General features: G+C 38.1%; 1 protein-coding gene across 2 annotated transcripts in view; it reads left to right on the top strand.

Annotated features, from left to right (window-relative positions):
• The window catches only part of Ptprr (protein tyrosine phosphatase receptor type R), a 250,661-nt gene that overhangs the window by 151,764 nt on the left and 77,650 nt on the right, over positions 1-21,247 (top strand). For both annotated transcript variants that reach the window (XM_010617486.2, XM_010617487.2), the window contains exon 6: positions 2,271-2,539. In XM_010617486.2, the coding sequence (XP_010615788.1) occupies positions 2,271-2,539 (269 nt within the window). The remainder of the gene's footprint in view (positions 1-2,270; positions 2,540-21,247) is intronic.

Here is a 21,247-nt window from a genome sequence, read left to right as displayed (position 1 = left end):
CAAAAAGATGAAAATAAAGTGTTTGTAGATGGGGAGGGGAGGAGGGGGTGAAGGGAGGGCAGAGGTAAGGGGAAAAAATGAGAATCAAGACTTGTCATGTAGAGGTACAAGATCCCAACAATGAATGTAACTGTACTGTATCCCCAAAAGGTACCAATAAACTCAATTAAAGCTGAAAAAAAAAAAAGAATTGAGATCAGCATTTTTTTTTGATTTCTCATTTTATCATTAAAATATACAAAATCCAAGGATAAACAAGCTAATAAATGTCTGGACATACATATTATATTTATTCAAAGAGCTTTAAAAATGCAACATATGTATTATCTTCTTCTCGTAAAGGTATTTTTGTAAAAATACAGATATATTTATTTCTTCATTCAGAAAAATAACTTTAAATAACTACCCCACTTTAAATTCTTATTGCTTCATCTTTCTGTAGTTGTGTGTTTAACACAATAAACTTAACCATGTGTGTTCTGTGATTGGTATTGTTTTAGAATTTTTTTAAAGAGTGGTAGCAGGGTACATCGTGAAAGTCACAGAAACTGGACAGATGCAGCCTTAGGGACTGTACACAGGATAAAAGAAGTTTAAAGAAAATTCCTTCAGTTTAAGGAAAATTCAGTATGCTTACTTGAAAGTAATTATATGGAAAACTTATTGCTTATTAATAGACTTTCTCTTTCTTTTTTTGTTCTCCATATTCTCAAATTCACTCTTCTTCCAACTAATATATGTAGGTTGGGGGAGGGGTTAAGCTAATAAACTTTTTTGTTACATGTTCTTAAATTCCATAAGAGAGGGCAATGCCTTTGGGGAGCACCTTGTAACTTTCACAATCCATGACCTAGTGTGGGTACAGAAAGATAGTTTTGAGTGCCTTGGTTTTTTAAAATTTATTTTAATTGATCATTTACAGCATCTCTTGTGGCTTCACATCCTATATATTTTCTATTGTTTACATCTTCATATCTTTATTGTCTTGTTCTACATTTCCAAAAACCTCCCAAATTTGCCATACATACCACAGATGATGCTTTCTTTGTCAATTCTGTTATTACTTGCAAAGTACATGTACATTTTGGGAATGGGGGTAGAAAGAGTGATTCGTTAGAGTAAATGTAATTGCAGACTTCTAGAAAAGCCCTCTCCTCCTAAAATAATGCTCATTTTGCTAACAGATTCTAGAAATTAAACAAGGAGTTCAACTGGCTTAAGGTGTTTTAAGATGCCAATATCATTGGCCCTGTACACTTTCAGATAATTGCAGGTAATGAGTTGTCACATTTTCTTGTGAGTTAACCTACTGAGTCACTTTCTGAGAGCAGACTTGGAGGACATCAAATTTTTGTAGGAATTGTAAAGGAGTCAGCATTAAAAAAAAAGGAACATCCAATAAAAAGAGAGGCCTATGGACATGAAGGATAAACATTATTCACCTCACAGTTTGCCTTATGGAATGTTCCAGGAAAAGCAGTCCAATTCTTTTTAAAGTTCAAAAGTGAACATTTTAACAATTCTGGCTTGAATTAGTCATTTCAGAAAGAGCTTTGAGAATGGAGGGAAGTGATACTTTTGTTTTTTCCTAATTACATTAAAAATTAAGAGGGGAGAGAGGTAAGGAAGATGATTCTGGTTGCTCAAATTATTCTTCAACAGATTCTGTAAATTTATTTGTCAAGTCTTTATCAGGTACTCAGGTGAATAAATGACTAATGTCATTATTTATCAAGATAGGAAATTAAGGCGCCAGGACCAGGGATTTAGCTCAGTGGTTCCACAACCTGCCTCCCCCAAAAAAGGAAATTAAGGTATATAGCATAGCTACTTTTATTAATATTTTTGAACATTTCTTTCTTCCCTGCTGTATTAGATGCAGTTCTTTGTTTCTATAAAATGAGAGACCCATGTTTCATGGTATTCATTCTCTAAACTTACTGTTTCAATAAACTTCCGTGTAACAAACTGAGATCTGGCATTTTACAGAATTGGCCAGATTTGTTTTTTAGTGTATTTTTGAGGATCTGATTCATGTACATAAATATTTGAAATGTATGAGCAGCTTAACTAGAAATGCCAAGTATGTCCTTTTGAGAAAAACTTCAGTACCATAAAACCAAGAAATAGTGATAAATTTAGCAGGTTGTGCTTACTTTATCATTAAGCTTTTATTTCAATGTGTCTTGTAGGTTAGGGTAGAGGAGATCATACTCTCCTGTTCGGTGTGTGAAAACATGACAGGATCTCTTTCTGTCTCATTTTTTTAGATTCTTTACAGACTAAAAGAAAGACTTCAGCTTTCCTTGAGACAAGACAAAGAGAAAAACCAAGAGATCCACCTGTCACCCATCATCCTACAGCCAGCACTGTCCGAGACAAAGGCAGGCCACAGCATGGTCCAGCCTGATCAAGAACCGAAGGTACTGAATGTTGTTGTAGACCCTCAAGGCCGATATACTCCTGAAATCAAAGCTACTGCCTCTACCTCTGTCTGTCCTTCTCCTTTCAAAATGAAGCCCATAGGACTTCAGGAGAGGTAAGAGCTTTTTATGTTTCCACCTATAGGTTGCTTTTTATTCAAAGAGTATTCACCAATTGAAAAGGATGGAACTAGAAATGATTGATATAACTGAGTAGAATTGTTCGCTACCAAATGTTACAGAGGTAACAGTGTTACTTACCTTCCAAAAATGTCTATGTTAGAGGGGAAAAAAATAAATCCAATTCTGTTGAGCTGGTATAGACCTAAACAAATTTTGTCACTACTTACTGAACACTTATTGAGGGTTACTGACTGTTTAAACATAAAGTTATTTTTTAATTGTCTTTATCTCTGGTGTAGAGTTGCTAGGGATAAATTCAGAGTGCTTCTTGCCAAAGTCCACATTGTTTGAAGTCATGCAGGAGTTTGTATCACAAATTTTTATTTAAAATTTTCCTTCTGTTTCCTTTGACCACATAAACATTAAATATGGAAAACTATGACATTTTTGTTACCTTCCCTGCCTCTCAGATATACTTATTTATGTGATGTACTTTGTAATGATAAATTTCCATTTAAATGAAGTCCAATGTAAGAAATACAAATTCTTGATTAAGAGGCCAACTCTTTGCTTTCCAAAAATATGAAATAAAGCTTTTCCGTGGTGTTTTTTAAAATAAATTTTATTTTTTATATTCAAAATATTGCTTATATTACCTCCAATATTGTACACCAGGGTAATAGTGTGACTAAGAAAGCTTTAAGGTACATACTCTATTTTCCCTATGTCTCCATTTCCTTTCATTGTTTTTTTGTTCATTGGATTTTTTAGATCACACATACATATTTTGATTATATTTCCAATGATGTATCATGATGCCTGATGCAAATAGCTATATGGTTTGAAGATTTAAGAACTATAGAGGACAAAATTGGTCATATGAAATTTATTAAAATCATTGTCAATGAACAGTGAACGATGTTAAGAGAAAGACTGGTTGCAGTAATCTCTAAAAGCCCCTAATGGACAAATGCTTTGACATTACACCAGAGGGAAAACAAAACAACCAAATCATTCTCCCTGCCCCCTCTTCCAAATACTTGTTGGTTTCCTGATGGATTCTCATGGACTTCCATGTGACATTTTTCTTTTCCTTGATACCATGAGGTTGCTCTTTTAGATTCAATGTGAAAAGGGAGACAAGATAAACCTTTCTCCCTGCAGCTAACTGGGAGTCATAAGAACTGGACCTGAGACACTACTCTGCCTCTCCTGGATTGCGTGGCCTCACGTGAAAAAATATGTCAATCATCTAGCCTTCACTCTCTTTGTCTAAAAAATGAGGGAATAAAATTATTGACTTCTTAGCTTCCCCTAGATGCTTTTAGTCTTAAGAATTTATTTTTGCTTCAAAGAGAAACCTTGAGAGAGAGATAAGTGGTGAACCAAGAGCAGAGTAGCAGGAAGGGTCTGCACCCAGGCAGATAATAGGTGATCTTTTATCTATAGAACATTTAAAGATCATAATAAACTGACTAAAAGTCAGACAAGTTCAAATAGTACCATGTGCCACCGATTCTAAGCAAGGTCAGCATAAAATTGTCTAGGGGAATAGGTATTCCTTGCAACTTGTAGACCACTGCTGGGTAAGTGTAAATTTCAAGGGGCATAAGACTAAATATTCAAGTATTCATTTAATTGAAGTGAATGTTTGAGAAGGGAGAACTCAGAGACGTTGTTTTACTGACCTTTGTCATTCATACAGGGACTCTAGCAGAGTAAGTACCTAATCAGGGTTTAATGGCTTCCCTGTCTCCTGATCTACAAATTTCCCTACCTCCCCACTGGCTACCTCCTACTTCCTTTCCACCTCAGAGCAGGAGAACGATTTTCTTCCCTCCATGGGGCTGCAGGTCATTCCTTCACAACCTAAGAACTTTCGTCAACAATTTTTCTCCTCTATTTTTAAACTATACTCTTTTTGCTAATGCTATTTCCTCAACCTAGAAACAAGTTCTCTTTTCTATTAAAGAAATCTCCTTAATTCTTTTCTCATCTAGTTCTGTCTTCATTTCTGTTTTCAAATAAGTATCTTGAAACATCGGAGCTTATCTGTTGCCCCAGTGGTTCTCAATCTTCCATTCTATTTCTTCATGTGCTCAACTAGGTTGACAGTGTGCGGTCCACCCACCCAACCCCAAGCACATGCTTCATTTCTTTTCTCATCTAGCACTAATGACCATACCCTCTTTTAACATCTCTCCTCCTTTGACTTTCAAGGCACCATTTTTCCACTTCATTGGTTAACTTTAGCCTCCTATACAGACATTTTTCTTCATGCTTACCCAGAATTTCATCCTGCTGTGCTGCTTCCTGGGAACCTGACCACAGCCACTGATCCTCTATTGTATCAGGTGATTCCTGAGTGTCTTAGTTATTTTTTCCCATTACTAAAACAAAATACCAGGCACCCAAAGTTAAAGGAGGAAAAGTCTACTTAGCTCACAGATTGTATAGGTTCCAGTGCATGGCTGGCTGGCTACAAAGCAGCGTGGCATGGTGGAGGGGGATTGCAGAGGAGAAACAATTCATAGTGGGAAGAAGGCAGCACAGCAGGAAAGTAGTGAAGAAGCAAAGCAGCAAGAGACCACAGCCGCCCTCCTTCTGTCCCTTATATTCTATCTGGCACCCACACCCAGGGTGGGGACTCAATGCTAGCATTGCACCACGAATCAATCCCAGCATCACATACTCTAAATATAACCACCTCTGAAAAGCTCCACCTATGACCACGTAAGGCTCTGGGAGACATCTAGATATGAGCCGTAACACTGAGGAAGTACCACAGCTCAAACTGTAGAGGTTTGGACCTATGTTCCTGCTCTGCCCTGGACATCGCTACTATATCTCTTAAATACGTTCCAAAATGAACCTCGAAACGTTCCTCATCAAATAATTTGCCTTTTTTTAAATTCTGATTCCCAGAAACACTGTAATACCTCAAGCCTTTCTCTTCCTTCATTCCCTCTCTTCCAAGAGCCAAAATTGTGAAGACCTGGCACTTTTCTCCAAGTGTTGCCTTCTATACAAACCCAACCTCACTGAGAACAAAGGCTCTTTCATTTGTCCTAATCAGCCTTCCACGGATTCTTCTGCCTCAATGTTTCTCCTTCTCATTCCACTCTCCAGACATCTCAAGCAGTGGTTTTCTAAATTTTATTTAAGTATTATTCTATTTTATGATTCCTCAGTATTTCTACATTGCTCTCGGAAAGAAACTGACACAGTGTTACCTCCGTTCGCAAACACTTTTGTTTGAGAACGGTTTGATTTGCAAACAAAAGCATCTGATAAAATTTTGTTTTGGTTTGTGAACTCTGCATTGAGTGACAAACACGGCGGTGGCCATCTTTCCCACGTGAACATAAATGTGCCCATCTTTTCCAGAATTGTGAAACAAATTGTTTGTGAACCTAGGTATCACTGTAATTGCTGTGTAGCATACGAAAACTTTTGTGATCCAAACTTGCCAACCTTCCCACCCCTATTTCCTATTAAGCACCCACCCACAACCACTCTCCTTAGACATTTTACCATGTACTCTGCTGTAGTTTTCACAACCTAGGAAGTCATACTTACCTAAAGCCTGTCTTGTCTCTACTCATATTTGTCCTTGAAAAATACCTCCACGGTAGTGAGCCTGAATCTGGGTTTACAAATTAAGGAAATAAGAAATACAGTTTTGTTTTTCTGTAACTCAAACTAAGTATTTTTTCTGGGTCCCATTCCACCTAAATTGTAGGAACTTAGCTTCAGCCTTTTTCAAACTCCCTGTCCCCCTCTGCCTCTATGTCCCTGAGATTATGTGTAAGTTTTGAGGGGACTTTTTCAACAGAAAGATCAGGAGTCTTTATCTTCTTTGATGCTATCTTTCCAAACTATCATTTGTTACCATGTCCATTACATCCTCAGTCCTCACAATGCATCCAGAACACCTGTTACCAAGTTGTTCCTTCTTGCTATTCATACAGCCCCTCGTACTAGCAGTTGCTTCTTCCCCTCTTTCTTCCCCTCTCTTTGCTATAACCAGTCTACTCTTAGAAACACAGATTATCTCACTGCTTTACCCCAAATGGAGACAAAGAAAACTCTGCGCATGTCTAAGACTCTATCCCCCTGAAACACCATCCAGACATTTTTTTCTCATGACTCTACCAAGGATCTGTGTCCTTCTACTGAAGGTTTCCTAATTACCCAGGGGTTAACCGTGAAGGACAGGGTCTCACTGGTACCTGTACTCTCAAAGGAGCCATTCTAACACTTCTGCCTCCCCTTAATCCATGGACTCTTTCTCAGGCTTTATGAACAGAAAACCCTGCAGCTGCTTATTTCACATTGTACCTCATCTGCCCTCCAGGCATTGAGACACGCAGCTTCTTCCACTAAAAGCCTGACCCTTAGAACCCAAAGCCTGGACTCAAGTTTCCCTGCCTTCTGCTGTAGCATTCCTTTCAAAGGCAATAAAACACCAGACAGGCTCACAGTCTGGAGACGTGGAAGATGTAAAGGTGAGTGGCTGGACTGGAAACGGGAAGAGAAGCTCCGCAGCTGTTTCTTGTTGAAGCCATTCCCGGGCGCCCTATCGCTCCTTTCATTCTCCTTCTAGACTAACACTGATTCAGCTGCTCCTCTTTTGCTGTCTTCTGTTTTAGTTCCATAACCCTGTATGCGTACAATATTGTAAATTTTGGTTTATTAATCTGTCTTAGCCAATAGATTCTGAACTTCTTGAGGGCACACATATATTTTAGTACTCTCTTTGTCTCTAGTATATACAATATAATCCTTGGAAAGCAGTTCTTGTAAATGAATAAATGAATGATTCTCATAAGTAATTCCCAGGTCCACTTCCAGTAGCTATAGGGAAACATTTTGCTTATCCACCATCTTTTCCTCTTCTACTCCCACTCCTATTTTTCTACCTCATTTCCCTGCCAACAAGACATATGAAGAATTTTGAGAGTGATAAAATAGTAAAGATGAAGTGTGCTATTTAGTTAGAAAGCTTTTCTGAAGTTTTAAGCCCTAACTTTTTATTTTTATGATTTTTGGGGTTTTTTTTGGGGGGGGGTTGTACCAGGGATTGAACTTTGGGTCTTTGAGCTTGCAAGGCAGGCCACATTTTTCTGAAGTTTTAAGCCCTAACTTTTTATTTTTATGATTTTTGGGGTTTTTTTTGGGGGGGGTTGTACCAGGGATTGAACTTTGGGTCTTTGAGCTTGCAAGGCAGGCCACAGAACCGCTGAGCTAAATCCCCAGCCCTATTTTTATGTATTTTAATGGTGCCTTTCAAACACCCTCATGTTGTGTTTGTTTGTTTTGTTTTTTGAGACAGGGTCTCACTATGTAGTTGAGACTGACCTGTAACTCACTATGTAGTCCAGGCTGGTCTCAAACTCATAGCGATCCTCCTGTTTCAGCCTCCCGAGTGCTGGGATTACAGGCCTGCGCCACCACACCCAGCTCAAACAGCCTCATGTTTTAATTGACACTTCTTGATCCTGGCTTGATTATCTTATTTATTGCATAAAATAACAAACAGTACATATCACAAAGATCTGAAAAATGAAACCATATATCACAAAGACTGCAAAATGATCCAATTATCCCAAAAGCATTTTGGATTGTGTTATATAATTTAACTCTCTGATCCCTGATGGGAAGAATCCATTACCTTGACAGTAATAATAATAAAATATAATTTTAAATTAAAATGTAACTAAAAGAAAATATAGAGACTAAATTTATGTACTTAACTGAACAAAAGATATACCTTAAAAGTTATGAAGATTGAAGACTTAAAAAGGAACACATAGTAGCTTCCTCTTCTTTTTTCTGTTTCCAATTAGTTACCTAACCACATTGATTATTGCTCCTCCACCTTTCTGATTATTGATTATTGTCCTATGATCATCACCTTGGGTGTGCTTCTCATCACTTTGTGGTTCAATTGTTTTATCATCTAATTATAAAACAATAGTAGGACTAACATATATTTCATATAGATTATTTTATTTCATCTCTCCCTCTCCATCTAATGCTTTTCCTCTTTCAATTTATGCTGCATATTCTATACATTTACCTTTCTATCACAATACCTATGTTATCTTACTTTGCTGTGCAAAAATCCTTACTAGCTGCCCTTTTTTGAGCAAGGCTTAGGGCATCTTTCTGAGTCTGAGAGGTCCCATACTATCTGGTCCTGAGGATTCTCTCTAAATCTGTTTGCCTTTAAGCCCCCAAATAAATCCTGTATCCCATCCAGTTCGTTCTTATTCCTATTCTCTTAATGTCCTGCATACAGGCCCACCTTTGCATATTTGCTTACTGATGCCTCTACTTCCCTCCATCCAGAAGCTCCAATCTACAAAGTCCAGCATAAAACTTTCCCTGATTGGTCTTGTAGCCCATAGAGATTTGTAACATTTATGAGTTCACCTATATACCACTATCTACTGGCGATTTTATTTTTTAAAAATCATTCACAAAAAGACTGAAACTGGTTCTCAAGTGGTTTGGCCTCTCCCTTAGCCAGATTGTAAAAATCCTAAAGACAAACCCATGGCAGAAGGCACTCATGTCTCCCACAGTTCTTGCCATTAAGGCTCACAGTAAACACTGGAAAAGTATTATGAAGTTAATTAGTTTTCTTTCATTTCTTGGGATCTCATAGATTTCTAAAGAAATTCTCTAAGAACAAGTAGCTTAATGATAAATTTCAGAGCTGAGTCTCTGACATTTATTAAGTAAGTAAGTCAGCAGATTAAATCCTCTGTGGTATAGTTTTCTCAATCTACAAAACAATAGATAATCCACCTTACTTCAAAGGATGCTATGCAATAACAACCAATAAAAAATAGCATGAAGCCTTTGAGAAAGGAAAAGAAGTCTAGTATTATTGTTTTTTTTTCTTTGACTCCATTTCACAAGTCTACAGTTTTGTTTTGAAGTAAGAAAGATGAATAAATTTTTCTCCCTGAATTAATATAGTTGAACCTGCCATTGCCATCATAAGTAATTTTTAGCTGTTGGTTGAATTTTAATTTTTTATCTAATGTGAAAGTATACTCATTATAATTTTATATATGTGTATGTATTTACATATTGGACATTAACAATATGAAGTTAATACCAACTAGTCTAAAAGCAAATTCATTTCCTTTCAATGAGTCCAAAAATTGGAGAAATAGATTCAAATGCCCCATAACTACTGTGTGTATAATATGGAAACTGTCTGTTCACCTCGAATGAAGAGAATAGCATGCGTTTCACTTGGATCTTGAGACAGTTAAGTCAGATGACAAGTGTCATGTAACTAGTGCTGCGTGAGGCCATAATTAGCTCTCATTCCCCACCCCTCTTGTCCAACTTTTGTCTTTCTCAGTGCTCTACTTGTTATTCTCAAGAAAATGATTTGTTGGCTGGGTTCTAAATGCCCAGAAAATATAGACTAATATCCAGGATCTAGAACTAGAAACCCAGAACTAGAAGAAATAACAGGCTACTTATGAAAAAGAAATCAAGCGGCTAATGGGCATGTTCACATTATTCTCCCAGTTTTCTCTCTTGATTTTCTACTAGAAATAAAAACTGAGCAAGGACAGTTAAGGAACTATCCCAAAAAGAAGAGTTACTCATTATAATAAGTTAGAATTCTCAGTCCTAATTTAATCTTTCAGTAGTCAGTTCATGGGCTGGCAGGAATATGGAATCAATGAAAGGTTTTGTCTAACACCAAGCCCCCAAGCATTGCCAGTACCTAATAAGAAAAACTTGTGCTATAATATAATTTATGTGATGTCCATAAGTACTATATAAATGATATAACTCTCAGGTACCTGAGTCCAGAGGCTTTCTTAAGGGTTACAACCTGCTTAAGCCTGAGAGATTTCCACCAGATCTAGAAATAAGTCTGCAATGGCAAAAGCAATGAAAAATGATCCATTCCAACAAAATGTTCGGTGTCCTACACTCCAATTTTAAGCCTCTGATTATTACACTTTCCTCCTGACAAGTTGAAGAGTCCTAACTTCTGTCCTCTGCTCCCCCTGGTGGAGATATATTTTGACACTCAAAAACCATTTTTTTCTTTCTTTTTTTAAATTAGTACTAATTTGCAGCACACAATGAGTACATTCCTCATGGGGAGTGGCACATGCACACAAAATGTCTCAAGGGAAACTTTTGTTTAAATCTCTTTCCCTTGCCTCCTTTCTCCTACCTCTTGGCCCCACTCCCACCTGCAAGAGATCCATCTCCCTACCTCTCACCATCCATTACTCACTTTGCTCCCTGTTTACCTTTTTTAGGGGCCACACTAGACCAACTATGGGCTATACATGGAAAAATGTTCAACATCTCTGGCCAGTAGAGAAATGAAATTAAAACAACACAGATTTTGCCTTACTCCAAGAAGAATGCTATCCTTAAGAATAAAATAATAGCAAATGCTGGAAGGCTGTGGGGAAAAGGGAACCTTATGCATTGTTGGTGGGAGTGTAAACTAGTACAACCACTATGGAAATCAGTATGGAGATCCCTTACAAAACTAAGATTAGAAACCCCATTCAATTCAGCTATTCCTCTCTAGGCATTTTCCCAAAAAAGCTAAAGACATCCTGTTACAGATGACAAGCATTCCCGTGTTCATAGCGGGACAACTCAAAATAGCTACCTCTTGGAAGCAGCCTAAATGTCCATCAGCCAATGAATGAATCAAAAAAAATTTTAGTTAAAAAATTCTTCATCCATTTTACACTGATCTCCATTTTGGAGATTTGAACAACAGATAAATGACTGAATTTCAGAGCATAAATAAAGTACACAAAAATACTCTGGAAATGAAATCTATACTCACTAAATAAGCCTATCAATGAAAATGGAGTCAACAATCTCATTTTCTGACAAATGAATGAAGGCGCAGAATCTGAGGTCTTAGGCGAGGATTTTTAAAAGCATAGCCTGGGATAAGAATTCTCATCCAGATAATTTATTGGAGGATACTCCCAGGATAAGTCTTTTAGAAAAGTGAGAAAAGCCAAAGAGAAAAGAAGACCTACAGAGATGTGGTTTCTGCTGCATCTACTCTCAACCTAATCACACAGGGAGCTCTGGAGCATGAATGGCAGCTCATGGACAGTTGTCCTACCTGGAAGGAAGTGGGTCTGGGTGTCTGTGATCATGCCAGCAGACTTTTGACTTGGGACTACCTAGAAAGTGGTAGAGATATAACTGTCTAGGCACCTTTGAACCAGGCAACTCCCATAGCTGAGGAGGAGTCTCCAGAGAAGTAGCAGCTGAATTCCTGAAACAGCCAATGCTCCCTGCAGTGGGGAGGAGAGGACAGGACAACAGCCTGATGAAGCTGATCTGGATGGGCCACCAACAGCCTCAATACGCTCGCCAGAGGTTACCGCATTGGTTACAGCACAGCTCAGCTGACACTCCAGATTCCTTTTATCTTTCCTGGCCATTGTACACATACACATACCTTCCTTCACATACCTTTTATTCTATTGCACCAGTGCACCAGTGAGCACAGTCTATCAATGTAAGTCCTTGGCTCTACCTGGCATGTGAGAGATCCTGGCATAACACGTACCAAAAACCACTTACAAGTCAGTTCTCTTTAAATTCCAAATACCATCAATAAACATAAAATAATTCAGTAAGACTCACTGATCTTTTTTTAGCATTATCTCATTTCGTCTTCACAAGTGAGGGACTGAAAGCTCAGAGCATCTGAGTTACTGTTCACATAACTTAATCCATTCCTGAGAGTGTGAGAGTGACAAATAGAATCTAAACCAAAACAGTGTGGCTCCAGAGATGGTGTTCCTAAGAAATGCTATATCACCCATCCTTAGGGGAAGAGGAGCAACCCGCACCTACATCCCAAGGAAAATAATCAGTATATTCAGAAAGAAATCGGTATATTCAGCAAGGTATATGATGGAGCTTCGCACTATTGCTCTTTCTGGAAATGTTCATGCTTGGCTTTCAGCATACAAATCAAGCGAAATGAAATGTGGGAAATGTGGGGAGGGAGATTCCAAATGCTCAAGATACGTAACCATTTTGTTGCCTCTCTAGGAGCTCAGTTTTCTTCTTTACTCCAGTTTTGCCCTTTCCAGAGTGCAAATGGTAACCTGACAAAGAGACAAAAAGCAGTGAAGCTGCTGAATATAGCAAAGAAGCTGAAGTGAGAGGGAGCTATGAGACCACAACCCAGGAAATTCAAGTCAAACCTGTTTTTAGAGTATGGGGAGAGGGTCCTTATGTTGGCCAAACTCAGGATAATCACCCCGTTTTACTGTGTGTGCGGCAGACAGGAGGGGTGGGAGGAATAGCAGATGAGACAGATGCTTGTGCCTACCCACCCTCTGCTTCCTATGCATGCTGTTGGGCTAGAAGGGCCTGCACTGCCCCTGTCCTAGGGGACACTGGCCTACCCTGTGCCAGTGATCATCACAGCATTCCTTGAGGCTGGGCAGGGAGGCCTTCCTCTGTCCCTCTCTTGCCGATGAGCTAACCGAAACCTAGACAGGTTAAATAACCTGTTAAACATCACAAAAGGTAAAGATGGAGTTGGAAATTCAAATCTACAGAGACTGGCTACAAAATCTGCCTGTGAACACTCTAGTCTACCTTTTCCTAGATGGTACATATGATAGTACTTTAGCTTTCTATTATTTTTATTAATTATATTCTTATGAGGGCTATCCAGAGATGGAGGTGATAGTGGAAACTTTATTACGCCCTTCTTTGACAGTAAATATTAAGCTGCTTTCCTCTTTATTGGTAAGATAGACATTTGCATTTTTATGTGGGTGAGTCGAGGTTCTGAAGGGTTAGAAAACAATCTGTAGAAGGATTCTTTATATTCTTTAAAAATATAAAAGTAAAAAAGACTGGGATTTAAAATGGAGGCAAAAAATGTGAAATCTAAAAAGTAACTACAAGGCATGAAACATGATATAACAATTACAAAAGACGTGACATTAGCTACGACTCACAGAGTAGAACAGAAATTGAAAATGAGAAGTTTCATTTAAAAAGTGGCCATCACTTTATTGGCAAGCACAGGGCCAGCTTCTCCCCACGCAGAGCCTGAAATGTCTGAGCTTTTGTGGCTGGGTAAGTCTGGCCAGGGTGGAACTGGAACATTCCAGTAGCCCTCACTATAATGGCTCTTTAGTTCCCCACCTTCCCTTCCCTCATGTGTGGCATCCTGGAAAAACGATGGAAGGGAATCCCACTGGATCCTGTCCCTGCTGGAGCTGCCACTAGGCCACCCATCTAGCAGACTGCCTTGTCCTCAGATACAAGGAGAAAGTGCTCTCAGCACCCTGATTCCCACCCAACCTCACACACACACACTAACTTGCAATCTGATCCTGGACACTGGCTTCCAGCTTTACCAGGTGGGCTCCATTCACATACGCACTGTGGGGGACCAAGTCCAGCCATAGTGGGAACTCTAAAACCCATTCTCTAGAACAGGAGCTATTTTTAGAGAGAAGCATGGTTGTTGCATAATGCTGACATTTCTGTATGATTCTTGACCTGATCCTAAAGAAGAGATGATTGTGGTACAATTTTTTGAGATTCCTGTTTACTGATTTCTTTACACATGATGGAATTAAAGCTTCACTTTGCAGAGTACTAAATGCACTGCTTTGTAAAATGAGCCTTCTATCTTTGTTCAGGGACCGTGCTCCAGATCTTGATGTACAGTTTGACAGAATTAGGTGAAATGGCCTGTTTCGTAGAAGCATTTTAATCAGGTCAGGGACAGACAATTCCCAGTGTAAGCTTGCCTTCCTATTTTGAGAGACCACATCTGAATCTTAGGCAGTGTGTCAGGAGGTTTTACCTTGCAGGATTTTGCCCCTGAGGAGTTATTTGAAATGTGCCATAAAGCTATGGCTCCAGATCCCAATGTGTTCATTTTATGGACTGCTTGACCATCATTTTCCTGTAAAAGATCACCATTTTACTCTTACTAGATTTTCCCAGGTATTAGTACATGACCTCTACATAAGAAAAAATCATATACGCTATTATCAGGTGACTCAAGCAAAATTAAGTTAGTTCTCAACTGAAGGTTTTTTCCTGCATGCCTATTACATACTCTAAATGCTATTCTCATTTAGCAATGCATCGTAATGATTTAGGTGTCGTTTAAACATAGAGGGATGCTATGTTCTCAGATCTGGCCTAAATGAAGTCCGTCTGATTGTAGAACAGGGAAATAGAGCCTCCTAGTGGAGAATTGTATGTTGACACAGTTGTTAGTTAATCTCGCCTAAGGAAAAGAAAGCTGAATCTTGCTTTTACAAAAAGAAAAAGGAAAAAAAAATAAAATAAAATAAAATAAAAAAGGTAATGACTTTAGTGTCCTCCCTGGCAGGTAAGGCATAATCTCTTTTGGAAGGTATTTTGTAATGGGTCTTAACGTAGTGACGAAAGAGCTGTCACTTGAGAATTGACAATTTGGTGTGGACATTTTCAAATATAATAAGCTCCCTTAAAATGCTTGACCTCCAGTCATTTCCCTTTTTCATTTAATCAACAAGTGATTTTTAAAAATGATCATTGCCTAATAATATTTTGTAATGTCTAAATCCTTTTATTTAGGAGCTCCTCGCCTGATCAGAATTTTAAATACCAGCTTTGCTGAGTCTTCCCTTTTCTAAGCCCTTCCCATCCTGCCTGGCTTACTGTTCATTTCCCTCATTTTTCTTCCAGATCTTGATGCTCCCACATGTTGGTATCTATGGTACAGAGCCTGGCACATATAGCATACTCCCTAAATATTTGTTAGACTTCCATATGAAAAAAGCAACAAATTCTTCAGCATTAGGTTCGTTGCATAGAAAGAAATACTTATTGTAAAAAGATAGCCAATCCCCTCGCATCCCCTTATCTCACAGACAGAGTCCTTGGCATTGGTAGGTGGTTGATCTTCATTAGCTGCCATGAATGGACAGTCCTAGTGGCTGCTCTACCCTGCATGATCTGCAAAATATTATCGTGCTTGCCCCTCAGAACTCTAAGGGGAGTTTGTAAAAAAAAAAAAAAAAAGTCCCTTTCTCTGAATATGGTTTCATGAATAATTACTTTCATTCTAGTTATCTATCATTTGCTGTTACGACTCCTATGTCAGCAATACTGTCACTAAGTCCCTAATTCTGTGGAGTATTCTTTTCCTAATAGAATCCTTGGGTAGAATAAGGACCTTAAGAAACAAGTCGGAATTTTAAACTGATTTTAATCAATAGTGAGAGCAAAAATCATTACATTCCCTAGGATATATGGGAGTGAATGCACTGTAAGTATGGCAAAGGCTTACCTTGCCTGAAAGAATCACCTCAGATGAGGATTACAGGCCACACTAATCTCTGATGGACCCTCAACATTACTTAAAAATCAACTTTCCTGTCACCTTTCTTTCTCATTAACCAACGTAGCTTTTCCAAATCAGAATTTTCTTCTTAAATTTTTTTCTCCACCATGTTTAGAAAACCCCAGAACTCTTGGAATCAACTAACTCTGCACTACCTTCCTTGATCCCTCAAATGTTTTTGCATGCACACACACACACACACACACACACACACACACACACGGCAAGGGGAGCCCTCCCAGCTCATTTATCTTCATTTTCTTCCTCCTAGTTCTACACTCACACAATGGCTGTACTCTGATGGGTAAAGCTACTCTATCATTCACTCTTTGGATATTGCCTGAATAATACATTCACCATACTCACCAGAGTTTGCCTTGTAACTCACCTGTTTCAGCTTGAAATATGCTGTACTAGAAAGCCTGGAGACTGGGGAAAACTGTCACTGATCACCTCATTCTTAGGTGCCTAAATTCCCCAGGTACTTTCTTGACCAGTGGGACTTTAAGGTCCGTATGGCCTCTCCATATGTGTCTATGTTATAAGTCTTAGAGAATTCAAAAGACACTACCTTGAACTTGTGTTCACTGCACAGATATGCATCAAGATACTCAGGTGAGGAAAATCACATAGATAAAAGACTATATTTGTAAGGAAGAACTCTAGACAGACATAAAGTCATCAACTTCCAACATTCTGCATACTTTGTTTGGGCCAATGATCTCTGTCTTTACTTTCCCATCTATTAAAGTTCCAATAGTCTTTTATAAATTAATCACAAGGGCCAAGGATTTGCGCATCACAAAACTTTCTGCAGGGAAAATTTCCTTCCACCCCACTTCTTTACCAGGTGATCTTTATCAATTGGACCACTGGGATAATGGCCTGATTTGACATCACTGTTCTGTAGAAGACTTTACTGAACTTCTTAAACCTGATTTTGAAGTGCATTCTCTCAACTCTAAAAATGTATTATTGCCCACTTTGTTTTCATAAGCATCACAAAACTTTCTGCAGGGAAAATTTCCTTCCACCCCACTTCTTTACCAGGTGATCTTTATCAATTGGACCACTGGGATAATGGCCTGATTTGACATCACTGTTCTGTAGAAGACTTTACTGAACTTCTTAAACCTGATTTTGAAGTGCATTCTCTCAACTCTAAAAATGTATTATTGCCCACTTTGTTTTCATAATTCATGAAGTGTTAAATTATTGAGGGCAAAAATTAATAGAAATAGTTCCTATTCTAGTAAAAAAAATCTAGAAGGGAAGAGTTTCTGTGTTGCGAATTTACTTCCTCTTGAATGAATGAGAATTAAAGATGGTAAACAATAAATCACTATGAATATATGAGGTAAGGAGGACAGATCTTAAGTACTGTACTTTGTGATTGGAACAGACAGAGTGTGAGTCTGTTGGAAGCATGTGCACAGAGAAACTATCAGAGTAATACCCTTTAAGTGTAAAATCTTTGAGAGCAGTGAAGAAATGAAAGACATGCTTAGTTAATATTTAAGAAATGGTGATCCAAAGACTCCTAATTTTCTTTTTTTCCCCATTAAATTTATTGGTACATTTAAAGCAAGCAATACAGTTGCATTTATCATTGGGATCTTGTACCTTTCCATGCTATGTCTTGGTTCTTATTTTTCCCCTTCCCCCTGCTCTCTCTTCATCCCCTTCACCCTTCCCTATTTACAAAGACTTTGTATCCATTTTTTCCTTTTTTCACATTTTTTCTTTTCCCTTATTTCCTTTCCCTCCTCTTTCCACTTCCCCTCTAGCCATTTTCTTTCTATTTCACACTATCAATTATACCTTTTGAACCTTATTTATACTTTTAGTTTTTCACACCAGAGAAACTATTCAATATTTACTCAAGTGTGTCATATTTATTTCAGTTAAGAATATAGCCTAAATGTGCATCCATTTAGCTATAAATATTGCTAGTTTCTCATTCTTTATGGCTAAGTAGCACTCCATTTTATAGAAAAACCACGTCTTGTTTATCCAGTCTCCAGTTGATGGACAGTTGGGCCATTTCCAAGTTTTAGCTATTACGAACTGTGCTGCTATAACTATGGGTGCACAAATATCACTGTGGTATGATTATTTTAATTCTTTTGGAAAGATATCCAGCAGAGGGATGGCTGGGTCAAATGTCGTAATTTTCAATTTAAATAATTCTTCGACATGTGACCTGTAGGGGGCACACTGAAACAAGAGTATGACAAGAAATAAATATTGAGGCAGCAATTCCCAAGCATGGTTTTACATCATAAGTGATTCCAGGGAACATTGAGAAGGATGTCTCAAAAAAAATTTCCTGTATTGCCAGTAACAGTCTCTGGGAATATTATTTTTCATTGTTTTATATCACTCCATATTTTATGCCCTTGTGATATCACAAAACTCAATGACATTAGAATGCTGAGATCTTCGAAATAATAATAAGTAAAATAATTGAGACATATCTTATGTCTGTGTACTTTTATTGTCTGCCTTTTATTGACTGATATGCATTAGACCTTAATAAACAGGTTCACCCTTTCCACATTCCCACTCACTGATGGTGACAGGGGACATGATGGGGCATAATGATAGTCTGAAAGTAGGCATTCATATTTTAGAATGAAAAGTTTCTTGAAAAGTCAAAAATGCAGTGTTGGAAAGTAGAGAGGAACAGTAGATCAGTGGTTCCCAAACCTAATGTAATATCATAGTGCCTTGGAAAACTGTGTAAAATTTCTATTTCTAGTGAGAATATTTCTCTACTGATATGAATTTGTAGATGAAAAATCTTCTAGAGTTAGACCCATAAGGTCGGCCTCAAAAGACCTCGGACAGCGGGAGAAAGCAAGCAAAGCAAGAATGAGAAAAAGAGAGCACAGAGAGAAGAGTGAGATTATATCTATCCATCAATCTACCTATCTAATCTAATCGGTGTGCAGATCCATATATAATCTGCCCTCTGTTCTCCATATCAGTGGACTCCATATATGTGCAGTCCACCAACTGAAGATCAAAAATATTTGGAAAAGAAAACTGCACCTGTATTGAATGTGTACAGAGCATTATAATATTCCCTCAACAATTTAGTACAACAACTATTAGCATAGCACATACATTGTTTTAGGTATAAGTCAACTAAAATTGATTGAAAATACACAGGAGGACGTTTCTAGCTTATACGCACACACATCATCATTCCATATAAGTCCCTTGGGCATCTGAAGATTTGAATATCCTTTGAGGAGACTGAGACGACTATATATACACATAAATACATGTACACACACTTAATATATTCAAATAAATTCATTACAACATTTAAATACTGGTATGAATACTTGTGCATATTTTAACATATTTAAATTATAATATACTTCTATTTCTACATTTCAGTGACCCCCATTTGGGAATTACGATCTCAGTGTTCCCAGCACAAATCCCAGGGAGGTTCCCGTAACTGGACAGTGGGTGACAGAGCCCCTGGAGTAGAAACAGTGGCCATGCTTCTTCTCAGAATACAGCTCTGAAACTGAAACAAGTCATAAATTACCAATCAGGAAATTTTAAATGATTTTATAAAACCAGTTTCACTTTTGGCCCCACAATGCCTTAGCATTTCTTATTTGCTCCATTATACCATGTCCTTATAGCTGGATTTATTACTACAATTATTAGTATGACAGAATGTTGGCACTATTTACAGATTAGAAACTGAACAAAGAAGTTAACTGATTTGTTCACAAAGAACTGTAAGCATATAGCACCGGTTATTCAATGATGACCAGCTGTAGATTATTCCATGCGACTCTAAATCAGTGCTTGTTAACTATGCTTCCCAGGGACAGGGAGGATCAGTGGGCTGATGGGACTCGGCCCCTTCTCCAGTTCCTCAGTGAGCCCCACTCTGCCTAGTGCATTTCTGTTCATTTGCCTGACTTGCAAGACTTTTTCATTCCTAACCTTGAAGCCCCAGCCCTTTAAAAGGACTTTTGTAGCCTACCAAAGGAATTATTTCCTCAAGCTGCTCAGGATAAACCTCTTGGAATCAGAGCCATTTGTATCGCGGAGTCAATTTTCAACAAATACAAACTCACCCAAGTCAGCTGTTGGTACTTTTTTCCCCCTCCCACCTAGTATTCAGCTGCCAAATCAGTAACTGGGGAATCTGGCTTTTTCCTCATTCTAAATTCTTTGGTGACAAAAGAATAAGAATTTAATACATTAGGGGAAAAACACTTAGATTTCCTGTCTAAAATATTGCTGCTTTTCCTAAATTCAGAGGGATAATTTTACTCCATTGTGCTTTATTTATTCCTAGTAGAATTTGTGGATTGTTTTCAGGATAATGTCAGGGTAACTGTTCAAACTTGAGCTGTGGGCCAACCCAAGGGCATTCTCTTGGGAATAGTTTGGCTGAAATATACAAAAGATTTCTCTTCTTAGCAAAAATATCTCTTCTTAAACATTAAGACGAATGAGGAAAGGTTTGACACAAGATAAAAATAAAATCAAGTCAGTGAATAAAATGTCCCTTGCACTCTTAGTGCGTAGTTAGATGGCAAATAAATCATATCCTCTGGCCTTGTATCTTTATCCTTATTTTATAATGGGATGATATATAGTATAAGATCCCTTTCTTACTCCGGAATAGTGCTTTCTACACTCTTCCCTCCTAGAAGAAGGTTGTCTTGGCCATGAGACAATATAAGATATTGGTAGATATGAGACATCAATGTTTTGACAAACTTGATTATTTTTTAAAAACTCAATGGGCTGTGGAAATAATATATTCTTATTGCAGAAAATTTGAAAAGTCATTTAAATAAAACAAAAATATAACTGGGCATAATAGCTCATGCATGTAGTCACAGCTACTTACAAGGTTGAGGCAGGAGGATCCTTGAGCTCAGGAGTTCAGGGCATGAATGCACAACACAGGGAGACTCTGTCTCAAATTGGAAAAAAAAAAAAAAGAAATTTCATAGCCAGTCCCACCTCAGAGATGACCACAGTTAACATTTTGTGTGTAGCTACAGACTTACGCACACATGTGCACATTCACATACAGCACCTGTGGTAGTTGCTGGTAACTGCACCCATAGCAATCACAGCAGGAACAAGCACCCAACAGGAGCAGTGGGAACTACCCACAGGAAATCAGCAGTAGTGGTAACAAGTGGAGTAATAACCGCAGTAGCCACAGTTGCAGAGAACATTGCAGCAAGTATGGCGGTAGCACTGAAGTTGTCTCAGTAGCAACTTGTTTTATGATTTTGGA

Source organism: Fukomys damarensis, unplaced genomic scaffold (genome assembly GCF_012274545.1).
Source record: "Fukomys damarensis isolate Sample0158 unplaced genomic scaffold, DMR_v1.0_HiC HiC_scaffold_15, whole genome shotgun sequence".
In the NCBI taxonomy this organism is placed as follows: Eukaryota; Metazoa; Chordata; class Mammalia; order Rodentia; family Bathyergidae; genus Fukomys; species Fukomys damarensis.
This window is presented reverse-complemented; position numbering and strand designations above follow the sequence as displayed.